The following is a 22,632-nucleotide window of genomic DNA, read 5'->3' as shown; positions in this document are numbered from 1 at the left end:
ACTCTGGGTCCCAGGCAGTCTGTTAGTACAGCTGAGGGACGCCTGTGGAAAAAAAGTAGGAGGTGAAGAAATTAGAAAAATAATTCTAAGAAAGAGCTTCAAAACAGTCTCAATTTTAGTGTTTTTTTTAATTGGTGACTTTCATACATGTATTCAGAAAAATAATTTTAAAGGTGCTCAGTCTTAAGTACCTAAGAGTCTAGTGAAGGAGGAAATAGAGATTAGAGAGCTGACTGAAAACAAATTAATAATACTGATAGAAGAACAGCAAACAGAAAGAAAACTGAAGATTACTTCTCTGACCTTTTATTCTCCTGTTGTATAGACAAGATACAGCAATGGAAACATGGTCAGTTGATCAGGTCTGCAGTTGGTTGGTGGAGAAAAACTTAGAAGAGCTAGTTCATAGGTTTCAAGGTGAGTTGTTTACATTTCCAAAATGTTAATTAGGCAGTGGAGGTATGGAGTGTCTGTCTTTATGGAAAATGACTTTTCTGCTGATGCATGTGAATGTGTACATGGAGTCGATATCGTGGGAAATTTTGTTTCTTTACGGAGTGTTGCAGACTTTGCAGTTGACCTAGCATCCATGGGAAAATACAGCAGTTCAGAGGACTGACATAATATTGTTTTAAGAGTTATTGAAAATTCATATTTTATATGTTATTGACACTATGCTTGTCCTTTAGTAATACGGCCTGGGTTTTGTGTTTTGTGGGGTTTACAGATATTGAACATCACCTGGGAAGTACAAAGAATGATTTCCTGAGATTTTTTTTCTCAATCTCTCTGACACAATACCTGTCAGAGAGAATCAAAAGAGAATTGTGGGGAGGTACTAATCAAGTAAAAATTTAGTAGTATGACACCATGTTCTAGTTTTTTCTTTGGGGCAGGCGTAATTTGCATAATTTGTAATTATGTAATACCGGAGCTCCTGTTTTTCTCACAATACAGATAATTTGTTAACTGCATGGGACAAATTTAGAAAATACTCTTGACACCAGAAATATTTCATGTGCTCTGAGCACCCTGCGTTTTACAATGCTTTACTAGGTAGCCATAAACACTTTTTTCCTTTCTTTTCTTTCAGAGGAAGAAGTAAATGGGGCTGCTCTTCTGGCACTTAATGATCGAATGGTTCAGCAACTGGTAAAGAAAATTGGGCACCAGGCTGTTCTGATGGACTTAATTAAAAAATACAAGCAGAAAAGTCAAGAACCCAAGTCCCTTGGAAGCTCTAGAAAAATAGCTTTAGTCACACAAACAGAAGCAACTCCTGAGTAAGTCTCTTCAAAAATGGCCTTTAAAAATTTTTTTTTATGCTTTTTGGATTATGGCTGTAACATAACATTAGGGGGTTGAATCACCTTGAAACTGTAGCCATTTCTACTTAGATTGTGTGCTCTTATTTTTGATATATGCAGTGGAGAACATATTTTGCAAAGTTGTATGAATCAACATACAGTTTTAAAATCTATCACTTTTTAAACTCTGGTTCCAGTTGATAGGGAATTCAGAGTTCTAACACAAGCATATCTTTAATAAGCAGTTGAAAGTTGCCTGTAATACAGCTAGAAATAGACACCTGTAGTTTAAAGCTTAAAATCTAGGTCCAGAAAGGCATCTTTGGCAGCTCCCTTGCTTCTCCTAAAACTATGAGTACTTTTATTTATTTTCCAAAGATTCCAGAGAGCAACTAGTTTATATTCTCTCTAGAGACTTTCATCTGGAATTTGCTAAAGTCTTGCCACAGTGAACTTTCTGACTTCTAAAGAGCATTCTCGACATACTGAAGGCTAGATAGATTAGCATCCCACAAAAATCATAAAGAAAAATTAGTGGTGACTTTGAAGTTTGAAGATGTCTATTTATTTATTTGTATTTTTATCTTTGACTTCTACAATAAAAGGGAATTAAGTATAGAAAATTATGATAGAAATATTTTTCTCTTTACACTCTATGCCCCAGAATTGTTTCATGAGTTCTGACTTGATTTTTCCATATCCAGAACAATGCAAAAGCTTGTAAGATTAAATAATGCTGAAAAACAATTATTTACAATGTTTAAAATGAGATTATGGCATTTAAAATATGTAGTACATGCTTTAATTTTCATTTTCTCAGATTATATCTGTAATAAAATGTTTCTCTTTAAGAACCAGTACAATGTTAGATCTGGTTTAAGTAATATTATTTTATAAGGTTTGGATATTTAGTACATGTAATCTCTAGGGCATGGTCCATAGTTGGACTTGAGCTTTTTTGTTTGTTCGTTGTTAAACCACACCTTACTCAAGCCTTACTCCTGGCTCTGTGCTCAGGAATCACGCCTAGAATTTTGGGGGGATCCTATTGGGTGCTAGGGATTGAGCCCAGCTCAGCCTTGTGCAATTCAAGTACCCTACCCTCTGTACGACTGCTCCAACTCTGGATTTGAGATATTAGCACCTAATTTATTTGAAGAATTTCTCCTTAGCCTTGTTTTTGACATATCTTATTAAAAACAGGTTTTTCAATATGTTGACTTTTGATGAAGTTCTCATGACATGCTTTCAATCCTGTCCAACAAAGGGAACTTGTGAAAATTAATGAAAGCTTAAAGATTTTTCTGGCATTCTCCGATGAGTAGGACTTTTGAGCCGGAAGTTCCCTTGAGTTGACTGGAATTCTGTTATTGCCAAAGGCTCAACCTGGAAGAAAACAGTTAACCTGTTCCCACTGCAAATCACTTTGTATTGTTCCCTAGTGAGTGAACTTTAGCTGGACTGCCAGATAGTCTGGGTTTCATTCTGGTTCTACCACTGTCTTAGACTGATTATATTAAACCTTGACATGCCTCATTCTTTACCTATTGATTATGAAAAGTCACACAGTACCTAACCTAATTCACACTGATGTTAGGATTATTATGATCTGTGAGAAAAAATTGTTTTTATTCTTCTAAATTAAATCATCTTGTGTTAAATCTTACAACATTGCTTAAAGAAAGTCTATTTCAAATGTAGACAACAAACACTAGTTGCACTAGTTGTTCAGGGATTCATGTGTGGAGCATTCACTCCACCCACCGATAATACAAGGAGCAACCACAGGCTCCCCAGCACCTCTGGGTAAGGGCCCTATGGGAAGAAAGAATGGAAGAAAGACAGAATGTCAGAAGACAAGAAAGAAAAGAAAGACAGACAGAAAGCAAGCAAGCAAGAAAGTTTCTAGAAAGGAAGAGAGAAAGAGAAAGAAAGAAAAAAAGAAGGAAAGAGTGAAGGAAAGAGAAAAAAGAAAGAGAGAGAAAGGAAAGATGGAAGAAGAAAAGATATTTGTATTCAGGTGAAAGTATGCTGGTGTAAAAACCTGCAAGTGAGTTACTTGCTGGTTATGTGTATTTGAGTGTTATGTGTTATCTTTGCGTATTGTCTATGGGGAAAACAATACAACGAGAAATGAGAACAAATTACTTTAACGCTTTCAGAAAGTACTCAAAGTTGGCATACTATAAAAGAATCCTGAAGTTAGGTATCAAAACTAATTTTGAACCCTAATTTTTAAATAAGTATTCATCATCTACTCTCAGATTTTTCCTTGACATTTCTTTGTTTCAGTTTAAAATGAAGTGGTTAGAATATGTGGTGCTATGGCCCTTTAAAATCTTTTTTTTAAAGCACTCTAAATGGTATAGTTGAGTTGCAACTTGAGTGACAATTTCATTTAACAGGGAATGGTTGTCTGCTATTTTATTTATTTATTTATTTATTTATTTATTTATTTGGCTTTTTGGGTCACACCTGGCAATGCACAAGGGTTACTCCTGGCTCTGCACTCAGGAATTACCCCTGGTGGTGCTCAGGGGACCATATGGAATGCTGGGAATCAAACCCAGGTTGGTTGCATGCAAGGCAAACACAGTGAGCCCTACTCACAGCTATCGCTCCAGCCCTGCTATGTTATTTTAAAAGGATTTCTACCCATATATAAACAGACTGCTTGGCATGCTACTCATACTAAGTCATAGCATAATAGCATCTTCAGTTGCTTTTTGATTGTTATTCTTATTAGAGTTATAGAAAAAAAATCACTGGGTAAGAAAATAAGGAAAACTGAGGTCAACTCCAGGCATGGCTCTGGAGTAGTTTGTGTTAATAAAGAATTTGCATTGCCTCCTGGACTTTCATTGCTGCACCCAGAAAGGAAGGGAATGAGTAGAAAGTAATTTCAGAGATTAAAAAAAAATCTTTCAAAATGTGAAGAGTGAAGAAGGAACTTGATGAACCATTTCATTTTGCCAAGTAAGTACTGTTGGGTTCAAGTTCCTCCCACCCATCCCCAAAAAGAAAGGTTACCACTAAAGATGTATTATTTACTCATTTATTTATGAGTTTGGGAGACACACCTAGCAGTGCTTGGGACTTTCTTCTGGCTCTGTGCTCAGGGGAAGCTTCCCGTGGTTTTCAGGGAATCATTCAATTGCCAGGGACCTAACCTAGTTCCTTCTACATGCAAAGCATGTTCTCAGACCTTTGAGCTATCTTTCTGGCCCCAAGTTCTTTTATAGTCACTATGACTTCATAAGGGAAAGTGTATGTTCACACCTTCTAGAAACAAGACTGATAGGTGAAAATTTACTGTGAAGAGTCAGTCTGCTTCCAACTTGAACCAGTGAATGTAAACTTATGAGTCATGCTATGGCCTGTGTCCACTCTAAGTGACACACTAGAGCCATAACTAAGAATGGAAAGTCTCGTCATCGCACTCATTGGTTCATGCTGGAGGTAGACTGCTCGTAGTTGTGTTTCACGCCACCCTCAGAACTTGAGTCCTCCTGTTTCCTCCTCAGACTGGTTGTCATTTCATAATGAGATCAGTGCTTACGGTGTCTGTTCAATAGCTCCTCCTCTACTCCTCCTTTGTCACAGGGACCAACACCCTTCAAATCCAGTCAGCCCTGAGGAGCAGATGCCATTTTCTTATCCAGGTAAAAACCTGGATAATGGACTCATTGACCAACGAGTGCTGAAACAGAGGTGAGTCTGCCAAGTTTAGGGACAATCAAGAAAAAGTGTTAGTCTTTATTTTCTGTGAGATTTCATGTGTTTAAATATATTCCTGACTTTCCTGACCAGAAACTTTTAGTCTGTTTGTCTTTCAGTCTGAGACACACCTGGTGCTGCTCTGGGCTTACTCCTGGCTCTGCACTCATGGATCACTTTCGGCGGGTCTCGGAGGGTCATTTGAGGGTACCTTATTCTCTGTACTCTCTCTGCAGTCCCGAGTAGAAACTTTTGTTTACCTGGAGGGATTTTTTTTTTATCAAGTGATGATGAAACCTGGGTACAAAGGCATTAAGAAACTGATTCTGAGGACATTATTACCCCTGCTCTCAGGAGCCATGTGCCGGGCACCTCTGTCTCTGTCTGCTGTTTAATTGGTTTTTTTTAATTTTATTGAATCACCATGAGTTAGTTATAAGCTTTCATGTTTGGGTTACAATCTCACAATGATCAAACGCCCATCCATCCACCAGTGCACATTCCCCACCACCAATATCCCCGGTATACCCCCCCCTTTCCTACCCTCCCCTGCCTCTATGGCAGACAATATTCCCCATACTCGCTCTCTTCTTTTGGGCATAATAGCTTGCAACACAGACACTGAGAGGCCATCATGTTTGGTCCATTGTCTACTTTTGGCACACATCTTCCATCCCGACTGATTCCTCAAGCCATTGTTCTTTTAGTGAGCCCTTCTCTATTCCATCTGCCTTCTCCCCTCCGCTCATGAAGCAGGCTTCCAGCTATGGGGCAATCCTCCTGGCACTTGTATCTACTGTCCTTGGGTGTCAGCCTCATGTGATGTTATTCTATACTCCACACATGAGTGCTGTCCTTCTATGCCTGTCCCTCTCTTTCTGACTCATTTCACTTAACATGATACTCTCCATGTTTCTCCATTTATAAGCAAATTTCATGTCTGTCTGTTGTTTAGTTTGCCTCACCTGGTTTCTTTCTGAGAGTGCAGATGTAGCCTGCTATCACAGCCTCTGTCTTCCTCAAACTGGCTGGCATTTCACTGCCTTCCTATTGCCTGGCCTCAAAGAAAATTCTCCTTGAAAACAAATCCCAGGCCCAAGTGATAGTCCAACAGGTCAGGTATTTGCCTTGCATGTGCCAAACCAGGCTTGATTCTCTGAATCCCATATAAAGTCTCAGAGCCCATCAACGTGATCCCTGAGCACAGAGCCAGGAATAAGTCTTGAGCATTGCTGGGGTTGGAACAAAGCAAAAGCAACAGAAAAGAAAACAGCTCAGGTCCTTCCTGCTGATGGGTTAGATTTGGTGTTGCTTGGTTCAGCCGGTAGAGAAGAAAACAAACAGCCCCCAAAAGATCAGATCACTTTCCCGAACTACCAACTGTATGGGAAGTAGAAATAAGAAAAAGCAAGAGAATCTGTTTTAAACATTTTTTTCTCCATCCCTACCCAGACAGATTGGGGTAAGACAGATTGGGGAGAGAAGATTCTCTCCATTCTACCTCAAACAGTGGCTGTATCATCCATTTGAGTTAAACTTTTTTGGAGCTATGTTTGGTCTCTTTCACCGTACCTTCTGCCAGGACATTATTCATTCACTGGGTGTTGCTTAAAGGTCTTTAGCTTGACTTATCTCAGGCTAATTCTTTCCCTACTTCCCTGATCATACTTAAATATTACACTTAAAAATTCCTCAACTGAAAGTGCATCTGTTGGCATTCCAGAATCTTTTCTTCTATACTGTATCTTCTGCATATCTCTTAATTCACTTAAAAAGCTAGGTAAAGAAATCAATGTCTTTAAAATCTGTCATCTCCCATTAGACTAGAATCACCTTAGAGACAAGGGCAAGGTTTTTTTTTTAATATTTTTTTATTGCAAATGCAATTGACGCAATTTCTTGCACATAGAGGCTAAATGGGATTTTTTAAAATGAAGTGAGGATATATAATTCAACAAGACATGATGTATTTTTTTGTGGAACAAGATAAATATTTGAGTAGTATTAAAAATTTGAAATTTGGGTCTGGAGCAATAATGCAGAGAGAAGGGCTTTTGCCTGGCATGAGGTCAAGCCAGGTTTGATCCCCATATGGTGTGTTCCTGGAGCACAGGCCAGGAGTAAGACCCGAGCACAGCTGGGTGTGGCCTCAAAACCAAAACAAAACAAGCCAATAAAGGCAGGACACTTGCCTAACATTGGTTTCTGAAGAGTTTCTAGCAATGGTGCTTGTGTTACTGGATGCATTCTGCATCCTTAGGAAACAAGAAAACCAATACAATGTTTTCTTTGTTAAGAGATAAATTTTACTCTGTGCTGAATCGCTTCCATGGCTTTCCATTTTTTGCAGGAGGAGGATGTTTGTGCCACACCCAGAGGTACTCAGGGCTTATTCTTGTCATTGTGCTCAGGGGTGACTCTTGCTGGGCCTAGGGAGACCATATTTAGTGTCAGGATTAAACCAGGATTGGACCTTTGCTAGGCAAATGCCTGATCTGCTGTTCTGTCTTTCCAACCCTAACATCCCCTCTTTTATGTAGGAACATATTTATTTATGGCTGTGTTCAGGCTCATTCCTGCCTCTGTGCTGAGGGGTCACTCCTGGAGGTGCTCAGGGAACAAACCCAGGTTGGCTACATGCAAGGCAAGCATCTGACCTGGTTTACGATCCCTCCAGCTGTCCATTCCTTTCCTTCTTGCAAGGTTTTCAGATTTCATCTTCAGTGTATGTTGGTAATCCTTTGGATACTTTTTTTTTTACAATGCTATTCTTATTTTCATTTACACTATTTGAGACAGTTCACTCCCTTTTCAGTACCTAATAAGGCATGAAATGATATTAATAGGTAAAGATTTACTAAATGTTACTTTAAAAGCTGTAGGCTTGAGCTTCAAATAAATGTGTATAGATACTTTTTCTGCCTTTGGGCATAATTATAAATTAGTCATGGCTTTATGCATGTTTAAAAATTATATTAATGATCTTTTTTATGGTTGGGATAATCTTGTGAAATGTAGAAAGATTTAACTCATCTGTGCAAGTTCCAGTTAGATGTGTGATTATTATTTTCACTTCTATACATCTGTATCCTTTATAGGTCCAGAACTCTGGGGGTAAAGGGTGGGGTTGGGAGCAAGGAGTAGTCTAATTCTGCTTTACAGTGTCCCACACACAGTGGGTGGTCAATATACATTCATTACATGAGGGGAAATGTATTAGGCATTTTCTGTCATCTCACTTTTATTTATTTATTTTTTAATTTTTTTTGCTTTTTGGTCACACAGGGGTTACTCCTGGCTCATACACTCAGGAATTACTCCTGGTGGTGCTCAGGGGACCATATGGGATGCTGGGAAACGAACCTGGGTTGGCCACATGCAAGGCAAATGCCCTACCTGCTGTGCTATGGCTCCAGACCCAGCTGTCATCTCACCTTAATCAAACCAAATTGAGAATGAAATTGAACCACACTTGAAAATGAAAGTGTCCTGTAGAAGGCTGAACTGAAATGTGGTATCTTGACCTCTTCCATCACTGTTATGCATAGCAATTTAATTCCAGCTATAAAAGTAGATGAGGTGGAAGAGGAGGATGCAGATGTATTTGACCAGCAATCTACGGCAGCTAATGACAAGGCCTGTAAATCTGGAGAGGCAGGATAAGCAAGTAGCCAGTAGGTTTTTTTGATGTGTCTGGATCATGAACATCTTCTAGTTTATGGCCATGCAAGTTTCGACTTGAGGCAGTCCAAAAATATTGAGTGAGTACTTGAGAAGGTGAATCTCAGTAAAATACCAAAGGAAAACATAAAATAGAATTATGTGAAATAAGTATTGCTACTGACTTATATTCAGATGAAAGCAAGACAACTATTGATCATTTTTAACTTCCAGTGATTATTTAAACTGTTTCTTCTACACTTGACATGTGTTAATCATGCTATTTCCCCTCACGTTAAAAATAAATTAAAACCTTAAGTATATATTTTTTTAATATTTTATTTTAAATACTAATTCTGCTCTCTATAGTACTAGGAGAACTTGAGTAAATTATATTACTCAGGTATATTTCCTAGGTATAAATTGACCTAGGTAAAATAAATAATAGAATGAGTTAATATAAAATAAATAAAGTTGTGGTGCCTGACAAATAGTAGGAGCTCATACAGTTTAGATACTTTTTAAATTATTACAACAGTTACCAAGACATTATCTTAAGCTACCCACAACGTTCTGGTCTTAGTGTTTTCTTTCTTTTTTTTGTTTATTATTTTTTAAAATTAGTGATGGTCTTAGTGTTTTCAAATTATTGCAAACTAGAAGTGGCTGGGTTTGTGCCAGGGAGTACAGGTGGCAGGAGTGTTTGTCCATCTTCCAGAGTTCAGAGTCCTGGCCAGATAAAGAGATGCTTCAGTCCTACTAGAAATCCTTCAGTATCAGGTTTAGTAGGAAACACAGCAGAAATAAAGTCTATCACAAGCATGGGCAGTTAGTGAGGAGAAAGAGTTTTTAGGAACTGAGCCAAGAAAATCAATCAGTTCTGAAAGGGGCATCACAGAACAGTTTAGTAATGGATTGTCACACATAGCTGTTGATGCCCCGGTCAGTGGAATAATTTGGATTCTTTAGAAAGAAATGCAGGCTACCACTCTTTCCTCTCCCATGGGTATGGAGAGCACCCACATCCAAAAGTCCATGCAAAGTTGGTACATTATAACTCTGTTCCCTAATTGGACATTTCCAATGTACATTTATATATTTAGGAGTTCATTGTTTGAAAAATTGTTTGTTTAACTCTTAATTCTTTCTTTGACTATGTTTTATTAACATTATGAAGCACATCTTAGAAGACATTTAAGTATATCATGCTTAAGTTACGATTCTTTTTATGCTGTACAAAATTAGTGAATTGTTACTGTGTCAGGTATTATTGGAAGCATTTGAGTAGTGAGCAGTAGTGAACAAAGAAAAGCAAGTCCCATCTCTAGAGTTTTGTGCATTATACTGTCACTGTCACTGTCATTCATCCCATTGCTCATCGATTTGTTCGAGCTGGCACCAGCAACGTCTCTCATTGTGAGACTTGTTGTTACTGTGTTTGGCATATTGAATATGCCATGGGTAGCTTGCCAGGTTCTGCCGAGCGGGCGTGATACTCTCGGTAGCTTGCTGGGCTCTCAGAGAGGGACGGAGGAATCGAACACGGGTCAGCTGCGTGAAAGGCGAACGCCCTACAGCTGTGCTATCGCTCTAGCCCAGTGCATTATAATGAAGAAGAAAAACTATGAATTGGTGCATTATGTCATAAATTGTAGGTGCAATGAAAACCATGAATACAGAGAAAAGAAATGGGGCTTTGAGTGCGTGGTATACAGAGGACTTTATTTCAGATGAAACTTTGACCAGGTGATATTTGAGAAGGTACTGAACTGGCGTGAGGAATACTGGGCTAAATATCTAAGTAGAATATAAATTTCCTTTATGAAAGATTTCTGTGGAAATTTCTGAAATTTCAGTATCAGAAATTGTAGAATCAGGATAAATTCGGATGACCTGACTGATAATTCTTCAACTTTGTCCATTTGCATTGTCTAATATGCAAATTTCTTAAAGAAATCTAAAGTTAGTTTGATTTTAAATGTTTTTTTCCCCTTTTGCTCAAAACTTCACTGAATATAAACCATGAACTAGAAGGTTTTTGGAGAGTAGGGGAAGGAAGGGCAGAAATGTTAGTCCCTGCCTAGAGAAACTGAGTCTGTAAGACAGAGCTATGTAAGCCACTAGCTACGATACTGAAAAGATTTTCAGAAATAGAAATACACATGGATATAGAAATAGCACAGAAGGGAAGAAGAGAAATAAGTCTTCCAAGGAAGTGAGTGTAGGGATGGCCTTTAGGGAAATACTTCACAAAAACTGAAGGAGAATTTTGAAAGATAGCTAGCAATTATCTGTAGGAAAATGATGCCAGAGAGGATATGCACATTCCATAAAAAGTGAACCATGTGGATAGAGGTAAAAATGCCTGAAACAGCCAAGAGATTTTTGTTCTGGATACTTTGACCTGTGAGCCATTGAGGCAGAGGAAATGGAGTTGTCAGAAGTTAGATTAAAGTGTGAAATGAGGGGCTGGAGTGATAGCACAGCGGGTAAGGCATTTGCCTTGCACTCGGCCGACCCGGGTTCAAATCCCAGCATCCCATATGGTCCCCTGAGCACCGCCAGGGGTAATTCCTGAGTGCATGAGCCAGGAATGACCCCTGTGCATTGCCGGGTGTGACCCAAAAAGCAAAAATAAATAAATAAATAAAATAAAGTGTGAAATGATTTAGCTATGTCCATTAGCAGGCATTGCTTCTTAACCCAATGGATACATAAATTCACTTTGTTGAATGAAAATATAAACTACCAGCCCAAATTAGTGCTTCTTAAACTTCCAATAAGTCTTATTAAAATTAAGATTCTTATTTAGGAGGACAGGATAGTAGGGTCTGAGATTCATTCTTTTTAATAAGCTTTCAGGTAGTTGGTGCTGAAAAGAACCCACCGCCAATGTTATTCTAGGACTTGGACTACCCTTTAAATAGCAAACCTAAACCAATGAGAATGTCAGGGATGTAAAATTAACTGAATGCTTGTGTTCCTCCAAACCACAAAGGTTGAAACCCTAAACTCCAAAGTGATGGCATTTGGAAGGGTTCAATTTAATAGACCATGCAGTGGGGAGAGCACATCCTTTATGAATAGGAATTGTGACTTTAGAAGAGACAGTGAGGAAGCTCTCCCTCATGCAAGAACCCAGGAAAACAATGACCCCTTATAAGCTATGAAAATGTTGGCATACAACCATAAGAACTGTGGGAAATGGTTTTATTTTTAATTTTTACAGTCACGCAAGGATCCAGCACCATCCCTCTGCCAGTGTCCTTTTCCCACCACCAGACACCCCAGTTTCCCTACCGCCACCACCCCACCTTGTCCCCCAGCCTGCCTCCGTGGCTCTGTCGCAGGAATTTTCCTTCTCTCCCTTTCTTTCTCTCTCTTCCTCTCTCCCTTTCTGCCAGAAATGTGTTTTATAATCTAGCCAGTCCATAGTTATTTACTAAAGGAGTTTCGGTTAATAAAATCTGTACATTTGAATTTTTAAAGTTACATAAATAATTCTAATGTATAATGTCAGCGTGCATATCAGACCTTCTTATTTTTGGTGTCTCAGAGACTGGACAAAAAACCAAAAAGGAGACAAGAGAAAGATTAAAACATATGAATTAATAACACAAATACCTCCTGTACACATAGTGGGGAGATGCGGAAAAAATGAATAACTAACTATATGGACTGAGTGCTGTTTTTAGCAGTATGGCAAGCACAGAGCACTTCAGGAAGAAGGAAGGGAAGCCATTAGGAATGTTAGTGAAAAGATTCAGTAAATGAAAGTGTAAGAATTCAAGTTTTACCCTTTCTTGGGTGATTCCATTGGGTGAGATATTTTCTGTATTTTTCAAAGATAGCTTTCCTCCTGTCTTCTAGGCAGCCTCCCAGCACACTGACTTTTGGGGGGAATACTTCTGTTCCCTCATTGGTGATGAAAGTCAAAAACTACTGCTATAGACTTGGAGTAGAGTATTTCTTTTAAATTGCTTATTATGGTTTTTTTTTTTTTTTTTACTTTTTGCGTCACACTTGACATTGTACAGGGGTTAACTCCTGGCTCTGCACTTAGGAATAACTCCTGGCAGTGCTTGGGGGAATAATGTGGGATGCTAGGAATCGAACCCGGGTCAGCTGCCTCCAAGGCAAATACCCTACCCTCTATGCTATTGCTCCAGCCCCTAAATTGTATATTATGTTTTGAAATTGATTTGTTATTGGTTTATGATACCATAAAACTTCATATATGTGTATAGATTTACTAAACAGGGGTAGGGGATAAGGTATTTGCCTGCCTGCCAGCTCATTGCCTGGTTTGATCCCCTGTACCACATATAGCCCTTGAGCACTGTGAGCACTGACAAGGGACAGTCCTGAGTAAAGAGCCAACAATAATCCCTGTGCACCTCAGCATGTGGCCCCAAGACACACGCCCACCCCAAAAAGCAATCATTACACTGGGGAGTTGGGAGCTCATCATTAGTTGTTCAGTGATGTTGAGAAGAGAACGATAAAAATGAGGGTGGAATAAAACCCATTCAAGATGCTGTATTATGGCCCAAGCAAAGTATATGAAATTTTAAAAACAAAGACAGTTGTAATAGGCATGAAAAAGATATTTAAATATAAAATTAATAGCATTTATTGTTAAGAAAGGAAGGAGAAGGGAGATTCTACCTAGGTGGGAAGCTTTTTCTATATTTCTGGTTCAAGAAACACCAAAATGTTGTGGTATTATTACTCAAGATGAGAAAACAAAGAAAGCAATGACATGAAGGAAAGGGCCAAGCATTTATGAAAAAAAAAATGGGTCAAAAAAGTAAAATCTGGCAAAGGACTTCTCACTACTTTGCATATTAACAGTCTACATACCCAACAGAAACCAGCTTAAATAACAGTTCAGAAACTTTTTTTTTCCTTTTTTTTAAAATCATTTTTGATTTTTGGATCATAGCTGGTGGTGCTCAGGGCTTACTCCTGGATATTTTGCTCAGAGATCATTCTTAGCCATTCTCAGAGGACCACATGGGTGCCAGAAATAAGTGCCTTAACTGTTGTATCATCACTCTGGTCCCAGGAATACAATTTCTTGGGCCATAGAGTTAACATAGGGATTGGGGCACATGTGGTCTTTGATCCCAGTTCTATTCATGGCACCATATGGCCTTTTGAGCATTTCCAGGTAGAGTCAAGGCCACAGGGCCCTTGTGCTCTTAAGCATTACTGACAGAAATCACATAATTTCATAATAACAAATATGTAAAATAGCTTTGTTGTTCTTTTCTTATGTATGATTGACAAACAAAAAAGAAAAATGGCTTGGACATAATAGCTGTGAGATCTGCTTCTATATTATCTTGCTAGTAGCACACATATGAAATAAGGGCTGAAAGTTTCTGTATCTTTGCATTTCTATCAATACGCAGAATCATGGAATGAAAGTCTATGAAACCTTTTCCTTACTTATTATCTCTTAAAATTTTTATTTGGGATGGACATACTGGAAGCACTCAGGGGTCATGTGGAGTTAGGAAGAAAACTCGGGGCCCCATAGATGCAAGGCAGGTCCCTACTCGTCCATACCCATTCTGCTGCTTTTGTAATTAGCCAGGACTCCAAAGGTTCCTTGATCCTTGGAGTTGACCATGACAGCCAGGACAAAGGGTTTGAAGTGCCTCTCTCTTTTCAAAAGTACACTGCTTCATGCCATCCACATATCTGTATCTTTTCCATATCTGATTATGCATTCACATATGAATTTCAAAAACTAAATTCTGCTAAGAAATCTCATTTGGTTTCTATTTAGTCAATACATATTATCATGCCCCATGCTATCTTAGTTTAAGATGACAAGTTTTTTGGGAGAGTGGGCATGCTACCTTAGTTTAAGATGACAAGTTTTTTGGGAGAGTGGGGATTGCATATCTGGCTGTCCTAAGGCTTATGCCTGGCTCTTCACACAGGGATCACTCCTGGTGGGATTTGGGGGACAATGCTGGGTGCTGGGGATTGAACCCAGGTCTACTGTGTGCAAGGCAAGTGCTCTGCTTACTGTACTACCTCTAAATCTAAGAGCATTTTTAAACAAAGAAATAGGAATCAGTAACTCTACTGTCAGGGTAAGATATACTAAAGTGGTCTTGGTCAAAGTGATTAAAAATTAATACTCAGTGATCTGACTACAATTTTCACTGCACACTGTCTGATTTGTTAGTATTGAAGAATCCTAAATCACCATGCCACTCAATATATGGATTATGCCATTGGGAAATAATATTATCAGTTCTGTAATATTGGAGGAAGAGTCAAGTTTACATGATAAATGATACAAAGCCACACATTTAAAAGGTCAAGAATGGATTCTGAAATTTCTGTTCTCCTGTGTACATGGTCTTCAACTATGAGACTCTTAGATTTGGAGTTAAATTTCCATCATTCCTGCATGATCCTGTCAATCTTATAAAAACTTAAATGGCATTTGAAATTCTTTAGTAGACATAAAGTAGCTTCTAGAAATTACGGATTTTGGAATACTGGGCTGAAATTTTCTAATATGTGATGTACCAATAGCAGGTCACAAAACCTCAGGTAGAGCTCATTTCCATGTAGACTTCAGGTATAGCTGCAAAGACAGACAACCACTCCATGATGCTTTTCAATGAAATACTTCTAAGAATGACAGAGGTGATGAAACTCCTAGGGTTCATCAATATTTTGTATGTGATCAAGACAATAGTAGTTGAATAGCAATAGCCAACTGTCCATTGACTATGTTTTTCTAGCTTCGTGTGGTCTTAGAGAAATCTTGTTGTCTCTCCAGAATGTTTTCTTATTGATGCTCCTGTCTGATTTCCAATTTACTATCAGGGATACTCAATTCAAAAATGACTAATATATAGAAAACTAGGATGCAAGAAAACTGCAGAGGGATTTTACTATTTACTTATGCACTAACTTATTTAAGACATATTGAGGACTGAACCTAGAGCTTTACACATAGCAGGCATGTGTACTAAGGCTAACTCCCATTCCTGATGCCAAGAAAGTACTTTTAAGTTATGTTGCTGGTAGTTTAGGTGACTCCTCAGGCCAGAATTCAAATGATCTTCCTGAGTGGCATAGTTTGCTGTTATCATTCAATTTGTGCAAAAGCCATGGGCCCAAAATTTGAGTTACTCCTTCTCTGGGGCCTGTTACTGTATAAGAAAAGAATAGTGCTTCATAATGAGACCCTGGGCTTTATCGTGCCCGGAGGAATAATTTGTAAAGTCATGGACTAGCTCTACTTGTGAAGGGAGGCTGATTATTGTTCCCACTTTTGCTTGTCACTCTATCACCCTGTCAGGGTGAAGCCTGATCCCCATTTCCACTTTGGTTCATTGCAATATCACCCTGCTATTTCTCTGGACTAAACCATCCTAATATGTCTGTGTACCGTATCACCTTGTCACATGCAACTCTGTCCAACCCCAGCTGTAAGTTCCCAGTGCAAACTATTACTTAGCTGGGGTAATTTTAAACTGAATCTTGGGTAGGGCTAGGGGCAGGTGTTTGTGGGGGTGAGGGTGTGAGGGTGGGGGTTCAGTACTTGGTGGTGACTCCACGAGGCTGGGAAACAATGCTAAATAAATTTTGTTTCCTTTTTTCTCTGAAATGTGTGTCTTTTTCTCTGCCCTTTGCCAGGCTATACCTCAGCACACTTGGCCCCTCCACTAACAGCCATGATGAAATCAGTGTTTCTATAAAATGGGTATCACAAAGAGGAGGGAAAACTCAGAATTTAAAAACTAAGTGGTTACCTTATTTATCTTTAAAATCTGATTTCTTCTTATTTTTATGTTGAATTGTTTCTATTTCTCTGTCTTCAAGTTCGCTGAACTTCGTTTGTAACCTTAATTCTGTGGTTAATCTAACCTATTATTTTTTCAATGTCAGATTTTGTAAGTTTCTCTTTTGTGTGGGGGATCATCCTGCAGTACTCAGAGCTTACTAATTGGACTGTGTTCAGTGATAATTCAGTGATCCTGGTGGTACTGGGAGAAAATTTTATGGTTCTGAGGATTGAACTGGGGTCTGCCACCTGCAAGACAAGTGCATTGCCTTCTGTCCTATCTCTCTGGCCACTTTTATGAACATTTTGTTTGTTTTTAGGGGTGGGTTTGTGCTACCACCCAGTGATGCTCTGTGCTCAGGGGACCATAGATAGTGTGGGGGATCGAACCAGGCTTGTGTGCGTGCAATTCAGGTACCTTAACCCTTGTTAGATCTCTCTTGCCCCATTTTCTTTAACGTTGTTTTGCTTTTTTAAAAACCTTATATTTTAAATTATTCTAATGCCTATTTTCTTTTTCCACTGAGCATTATGATAGCCACTTTATAATCTTTGCTAGTATTAATCATCTCAACATTGTGCTGTTAACTGCCTTTATTCCTAATAAAAGGGCCACACTTTTATTTATTTATTTTTGTTACGTATGTTGGAATTGAAATTAGATCTCATCAAAGTTGCAATCGGACATTCTTGATTCTGTCCTTCAGATTCTTGATCCACACAAAGTGCTGTTTACTATTGTTTTCTTTTTTAGTAATCATACGATTGGCAATTCTCAAACTGAACACTTTTTTTAATTGAATCACTGTGAGATGTACAGTTACAAAGCTGATCATGACTGAATTTCAGTCACACAATGTTCCCACACCCATCTCTTCACCATGTACATTTCCCACCACCACTGTTCCCAGTTTTTCTCCCACCATCTCTGCCCAGTCTGCTTCTATGGCAGGGACTTTTCTTCTTTATCTCTCTCTCTCTGTCTCTCTATGTCCCTCACTGTCTCTGTCTCTGTAGCTCTGTGTCTCTCTTATATACTCTCTCTCTGTGTCTGTGTCTCTGTATCTCTCTCTGTCTCCATCTCTGGCTCTCTTCTGTCTCTTTCTCTCTGTCTCTGTCTGTCTCCCTGTCTCTGTTTCTGTCTGTCTGTCTGTCTGTCTGTCTGTCTGTCTCTCTCTCTCTCTCTCTCTCTCTCTCTCTCTCTCTCTCTCCCCCCCCCCTCTCTCTCTTCTGGCATTATGGCTTGCAATAGGTACTGAAACATTATCATGTATATCCCTTTACCAACTTTCAAATGGAACACTCGTGAACTCTTGTATAGACAATTATAAGGCTGAGTGGTTATCCTTCATTGGATAACCACTATGTTAGAGATTTGATGTTAATACACAGAAATTGTAGTTCCCTCTTACTCACTTTCTACTTTCTAGAATTCTTTCTTTCCAAATCTGTGGTTCCCCAAACTCTATCCACTACTTTTGTAGTCAAAAAAAGACAGTAGGTGTTTAATTAGAGTTTTATAAGCCTCTCTTTTCATGTTTGAAGTCATTGAAAGTCTTACAAAGGAAAACTTATTCTATCCTTTCTTCCAAGCAATGGCTACTCTTCAGAATACACTGGCTTTTATTTTATTTTTTCACTCTCTAGTGCTTTTGGTTATTTTGAAAAAAAAATGTTGCCCAGTGCTTATTGTTATTACCCATGGAAAAATTGGTCCAGAGTGAACTAATGAAACCATTCCAGAAATAGAACTCTGCTAGTAGACAATTGAAGTAGTTCTCATTTAAATTCTGAATACCTGGGTAACATAAAATGTAGATAAATGCAATGTAGATAAATAGAAAGATGTAGGGAAATATTAATTACATCTAAATGTGGAGAATTAAGACGAAAAGACAACTATCAAACTAAATTATTATAAGAAAGAGGCAGAATCACAGACAGATGTTAGACTGGTGACATCTTAGGCTCCATAATATACAAACCACCACCATAGACTGTAGTCTAAATTTTTTCTCACAGGTACAGAGAGTGGGAGATTTAAGATCAAGGAGCTAACTATTTTAGTTTCCATTGAGAATATACTTCCTGGCTTACATACAGTCTCCTTTTTGGGAGTATCCTCAAAGGGTGAGAAAGAGATCAAGTTCTTGAAATATCTCTTCTTATAAGGCACTAATATTATCATTTGAGTACCTGACCTCAAGACCTTATTAAACCTGTTATTTATGTACAAACTTGTCTCTCAATACACTTACAGAGGACTGATATTTAAGAGTATGACCAATATTTTGGAGCAAATGGAAATCTGCTTTTAAAAAAATCAAAGAATGATTAACTATTTTAGGCACATTAAGCATAAGAAAAATACTATTAAATGACTGGAGATCTCAGATGGTGCATAGAAAAGCTAAAGTACTATGATAAATCTCAAATCCTTTAATACAGAAGTTGGAGCTGAAGTCATGGGTATGGATAAAATCTGGTACAAAGAAGCATAGATCAATACAAAGGAATAAGGGGCAAGGACCAAGTCATGTGTAAACTCTTACAGGAGGCAAAAGGGAAATAAGACATCAAATAAACAAGTTGTCATATAGATGGCAAAAAAGTTGTCAAAAAATAATAAAAAGAGGACTCTGAAGGAATGGTCAATAATGCTAAGTCAATCTAAAAGTCTTAGAAAAGGCCATTGTTGAAGGTCCTGGATTTATAAATTAGGATATAATTATTGATTTTGGAGGGAATAGTTTTAGTAAAGTGATGAGGAAGAGATTAAGGGTCAAAGGGTTAGGAAAAGTAAGATTAGAGTGAGAAGGTGGACATATTGGAAGCATAAATAGTGAGTTGGATTACCAGCATAGTAAATGCTATAAGAAACCTCTGAAGTGTTCAAAATATTCCCAAGAGAAAGATGATAATTGGAAAACTATATCTTTCAGTTTATTATGTTTATTCTGTCAACAAATGTCATATTTGCTAACTGCTAAGCAATATGATATAATTAAATATGAAACAAATTCCTACCTGCGCGTAAATATTCCTATTTCTCTTGCTCTCTGCTTAGACTCTGCTTCTGTGCACAGACAATTTACCTAATACAGCTGATACTCAACGGGGTCTGTTTTTAATAAAACACCTTCCTTAATTTTGGTGAGCCCTTCAGAGCATAATGTCCACTCTTTAGAGCAGAATTAGATAATTTTTCATTCATATTAATGTTAGGAAAAGTTTTAGAGTCAGTGAATTTTGTCATGGTCTCCTTTTGCATATATTTATTTACCAAATACTGCACTTAGTGGTAGTTATCAAATGTATCAGCTTAACCTTATCACTTTCTAAATTTATTATAACTATATTGCACCTCAGTTGACCATTTTGCAGAATATACTAATTCAACTATTCATCTATTCATGGATTAGATAAACCCTAAGAATTAACCTTTTTGAAATTTCCCCAGTTGATTTTGTAGGAATGAGAAGCATTGGATTGGATGTGTGTTGTTTTGTGATGGCAATAATTTTGTTAAAGAACACTAATTCTAAAGTAGAAACAAGAATATTAGTATCCTTATATTTTGGGATTTTTAGAAAGTAATTATTGCACCTCCTCTTGGATGACTTGTGTGTCTTTTGTGCAACTCTACCCCATTTGAGGTGTCATAAACAATCTTCATAAACTTTACCATCAAGACTTCTTAATCTAACACAAATATTTGACATTAAGAAACAGCCTTGTTTGCCTGATCTGTTTCCTTTATGTTTTAAATTTCTGTTGTGTACTTTTTCTGTGCAATGCTAGTTTGGATGTGTATTAGTTTGTATAGCTTGCATTCTATTCACTTTATGAATGCCTTGTTAAATTATTTAAATGTAAAGAAGAAATGAAATAAATTCCTCTGATTTTATCAAATGACTTAGGAACAAGATGGAATATTTGGTCTTGATTATACCTACTTATGTCTATCTTCATTATGGACACTTGATCAAATTAATATACTAAATAGCTTTTAGTCTGATGTTGAAGAGAAGAAACATATAAAGCAAAAATAAGTAGAACAAGAAAGTTAAAGTATTACTTAGTCTTACTGTATAGCTTTGAACTATCGAAGTCACTTATCATGTGATATTAAACAAGAATTCACAAGCTCAGAAACCTAAGGTGACCATGCAATTAACTCCTCAAGAGATGGGAAGAAGAGTTAGTAGGACAGATAGGCCACTTGCCTTGCACCTGGTTTACTTGAATTCATTTCCCAGCACTGTATGTAGTTGTCTAAGCACCACTAGGTAACCCCAAAACTAAGAAACACAAACTATGAAAGACTTATTGGGGGAAGGGAGATAGATGCTAAATGTTGCTCTCAGCAGTTGGGCTTTCGCCTTTCACGCGGCTGACCCATGTTCGATTCCTCCGCCCCTCTCGGAGAGCCCGGCAAGCTATCAGGAATATCGCGCCCGCACGGCAGAGCCTGGCAAGCTACCCGTGCATATAGGATATGCCAAAAACAGTAACAATAAGTCTCTCCATGAGAGACGTTACTGGTGCCCGCTCGAACAAATGGACGAGCAATGGGATGACAGTGACAGTGACAGTGAATCCAAGTTTAATACCTTCACTGTTAGACCACCTTTAAAAAGTCCTGGAAAAGCACAAAACACAAAGAACAAAACTTGGCATTCATTTATATCCTTTGTTTGAGTCAATAAGGGAGAAATTAGACAGAAAATAAAAACCTATAATAAAATTTAAAGAAGGCCTTTGATTCTGTTGAGACTGAAGCAGTCATCGAAGCCCTAGCCAAATAGGGCTTTCAAACTTAATACATCAGGATCCTCTGTGAGCTGTATTATGGATTCACCACCAGGATCTCACCATTCTACAAGGAAGTGATCATTGACGTAAAGAGAGGAATTTCGGCAGGGCGACACCATTTCACCAAAACTCTTCAGTGTCACCCTCGAGAACGTCATGTGACGACTGGAATGGGGAGGAATGGGAGTGAAGATAGATGGTCGGCAACTATACCAACTCCACTTCACTGATGACATCGTTCTCATAACACCAAATATCAGCCATGCTGGCTAACTTTGACCATGAGTGTGGAAAGGTCGGACTGCAGGTGAATCTCACCAAGACAGTGTTCATGAGAAACTGACTAGTTCCTGATGTTTCATTTGTCCTCAACTGAACGCACATCTCCAAATGCAGCAGTTATGTGTACCTAAGTTGAGAAATCAACATGACAAATGACCTGGCACCTGATCTGTGTAGGAGGAAGAGAGCAGCGTGGAATGCCTTCAAGAGTGTCGAAGAAGTGGTTAAGAGGACAAAGAAGCTCCAGCTCTGGGCACATCTTTTCAACTACAGCCTTCTTCCTGCACTAACATATGCCTCAGAGACCTGGGTCCTATGAAACAGGACAAGAACGCTATTCGGGTATCCCAAAGAGGAATCTAAAGAGCTGTGCTTGGAATTTCATGTTTCACTTAAGTGAGAGAAGGAATCTGGAGTTCCGACTTCTATGCGATTTGGAGATGACCACTGGACTAGAGCCATTATGGACTTGATTCCATGGGACATCAAAAGAATGCGTGGCCACCCACCTATGAGATAGTCAGACTTCTTCATCAAGACCCTCAATGAATGGTTTGAGGCTGGAACAAGCAGACGCCATTGGGCTACACTAGCATGGGACAGGGAGAAATAGAGTTGTTACTGGTGCCTGCTCAAACAAATCAATGAACAACGGGATGATAAGTAATAAGTGACAATTTGACTTGACTCTAACCTCCATGTAGACTCCAGTCTATTCTGCTACATAAAAGGATTTTAACCTATCTGGTACCTCTGAATAAATTATTTGGGAACCATACCATAAAAACTTTTCGCATATTTAATGAGTTTATGTTTAAGGCTTTAAATTATTCTTGTAATTTTATAAGGAATCATTGTGGTTAATCTACATTAAAATATACTTGTTTGATGTATACATCAGTTTTGGTAAGTTATTATGGGTGTACAAACATCAATACAATCCATCTTTAAACATATATTCAACTTTAAAAAAAAATCATGCCCTTTTGCAATCAATCTCCATTTCCATCTCCAGCCACAGGTATTTTC

General features: G+C 38.2%; 1 protein-coding gene across 1 annotated transcript in view; it reads left to right on the top strand.

Moving 5' to 3' along the window:
• The first annotated feature begins 338 nt into the window (after positions 1–338).
• SAMD3 (sterile alpha motif domain containing 3) overlaps positions 339–22,632 on the top strand; it is a 44,810-nt gene continuing 22,516 nt past the window's right edge. Inside the window, exons 1-3 of the mRNA XM_055136737.1 lie at positions 339–417; positions 1,094–1,283; positions 4,911–5,018. Of these exons, the coding sequence (XP_054992712.1) occupies positions 339–417; positions 1,094–1,283; positions 4,911–5,018 (377 nt within the window). The remainder of the gene's footprint in view (positions 418–1,093; positions 1,284–4,910; positions 5,019–22,632) is intronic.

The sequence above is a fragment of the Sorex araneus genome, chromosome 4 (genome assembly GCF_027595985.1).
Source record: "Sorex araneus isolate mSorAra2 chromosome 4, mSorAra2.pri, whole genome shotgun sequence".
NCBI classification, from domain to species: Eukaryota; Metazoa; Chordata; class Mammalia; order Eulipotyphla; family Soricidae; genus Sorex; species Sorex araneus.
The sequence above is the reverse complement of the archived record's forward strand: the minus strand, read 5'-3'. Positions and strand labels throughout refer to the sequence as shown.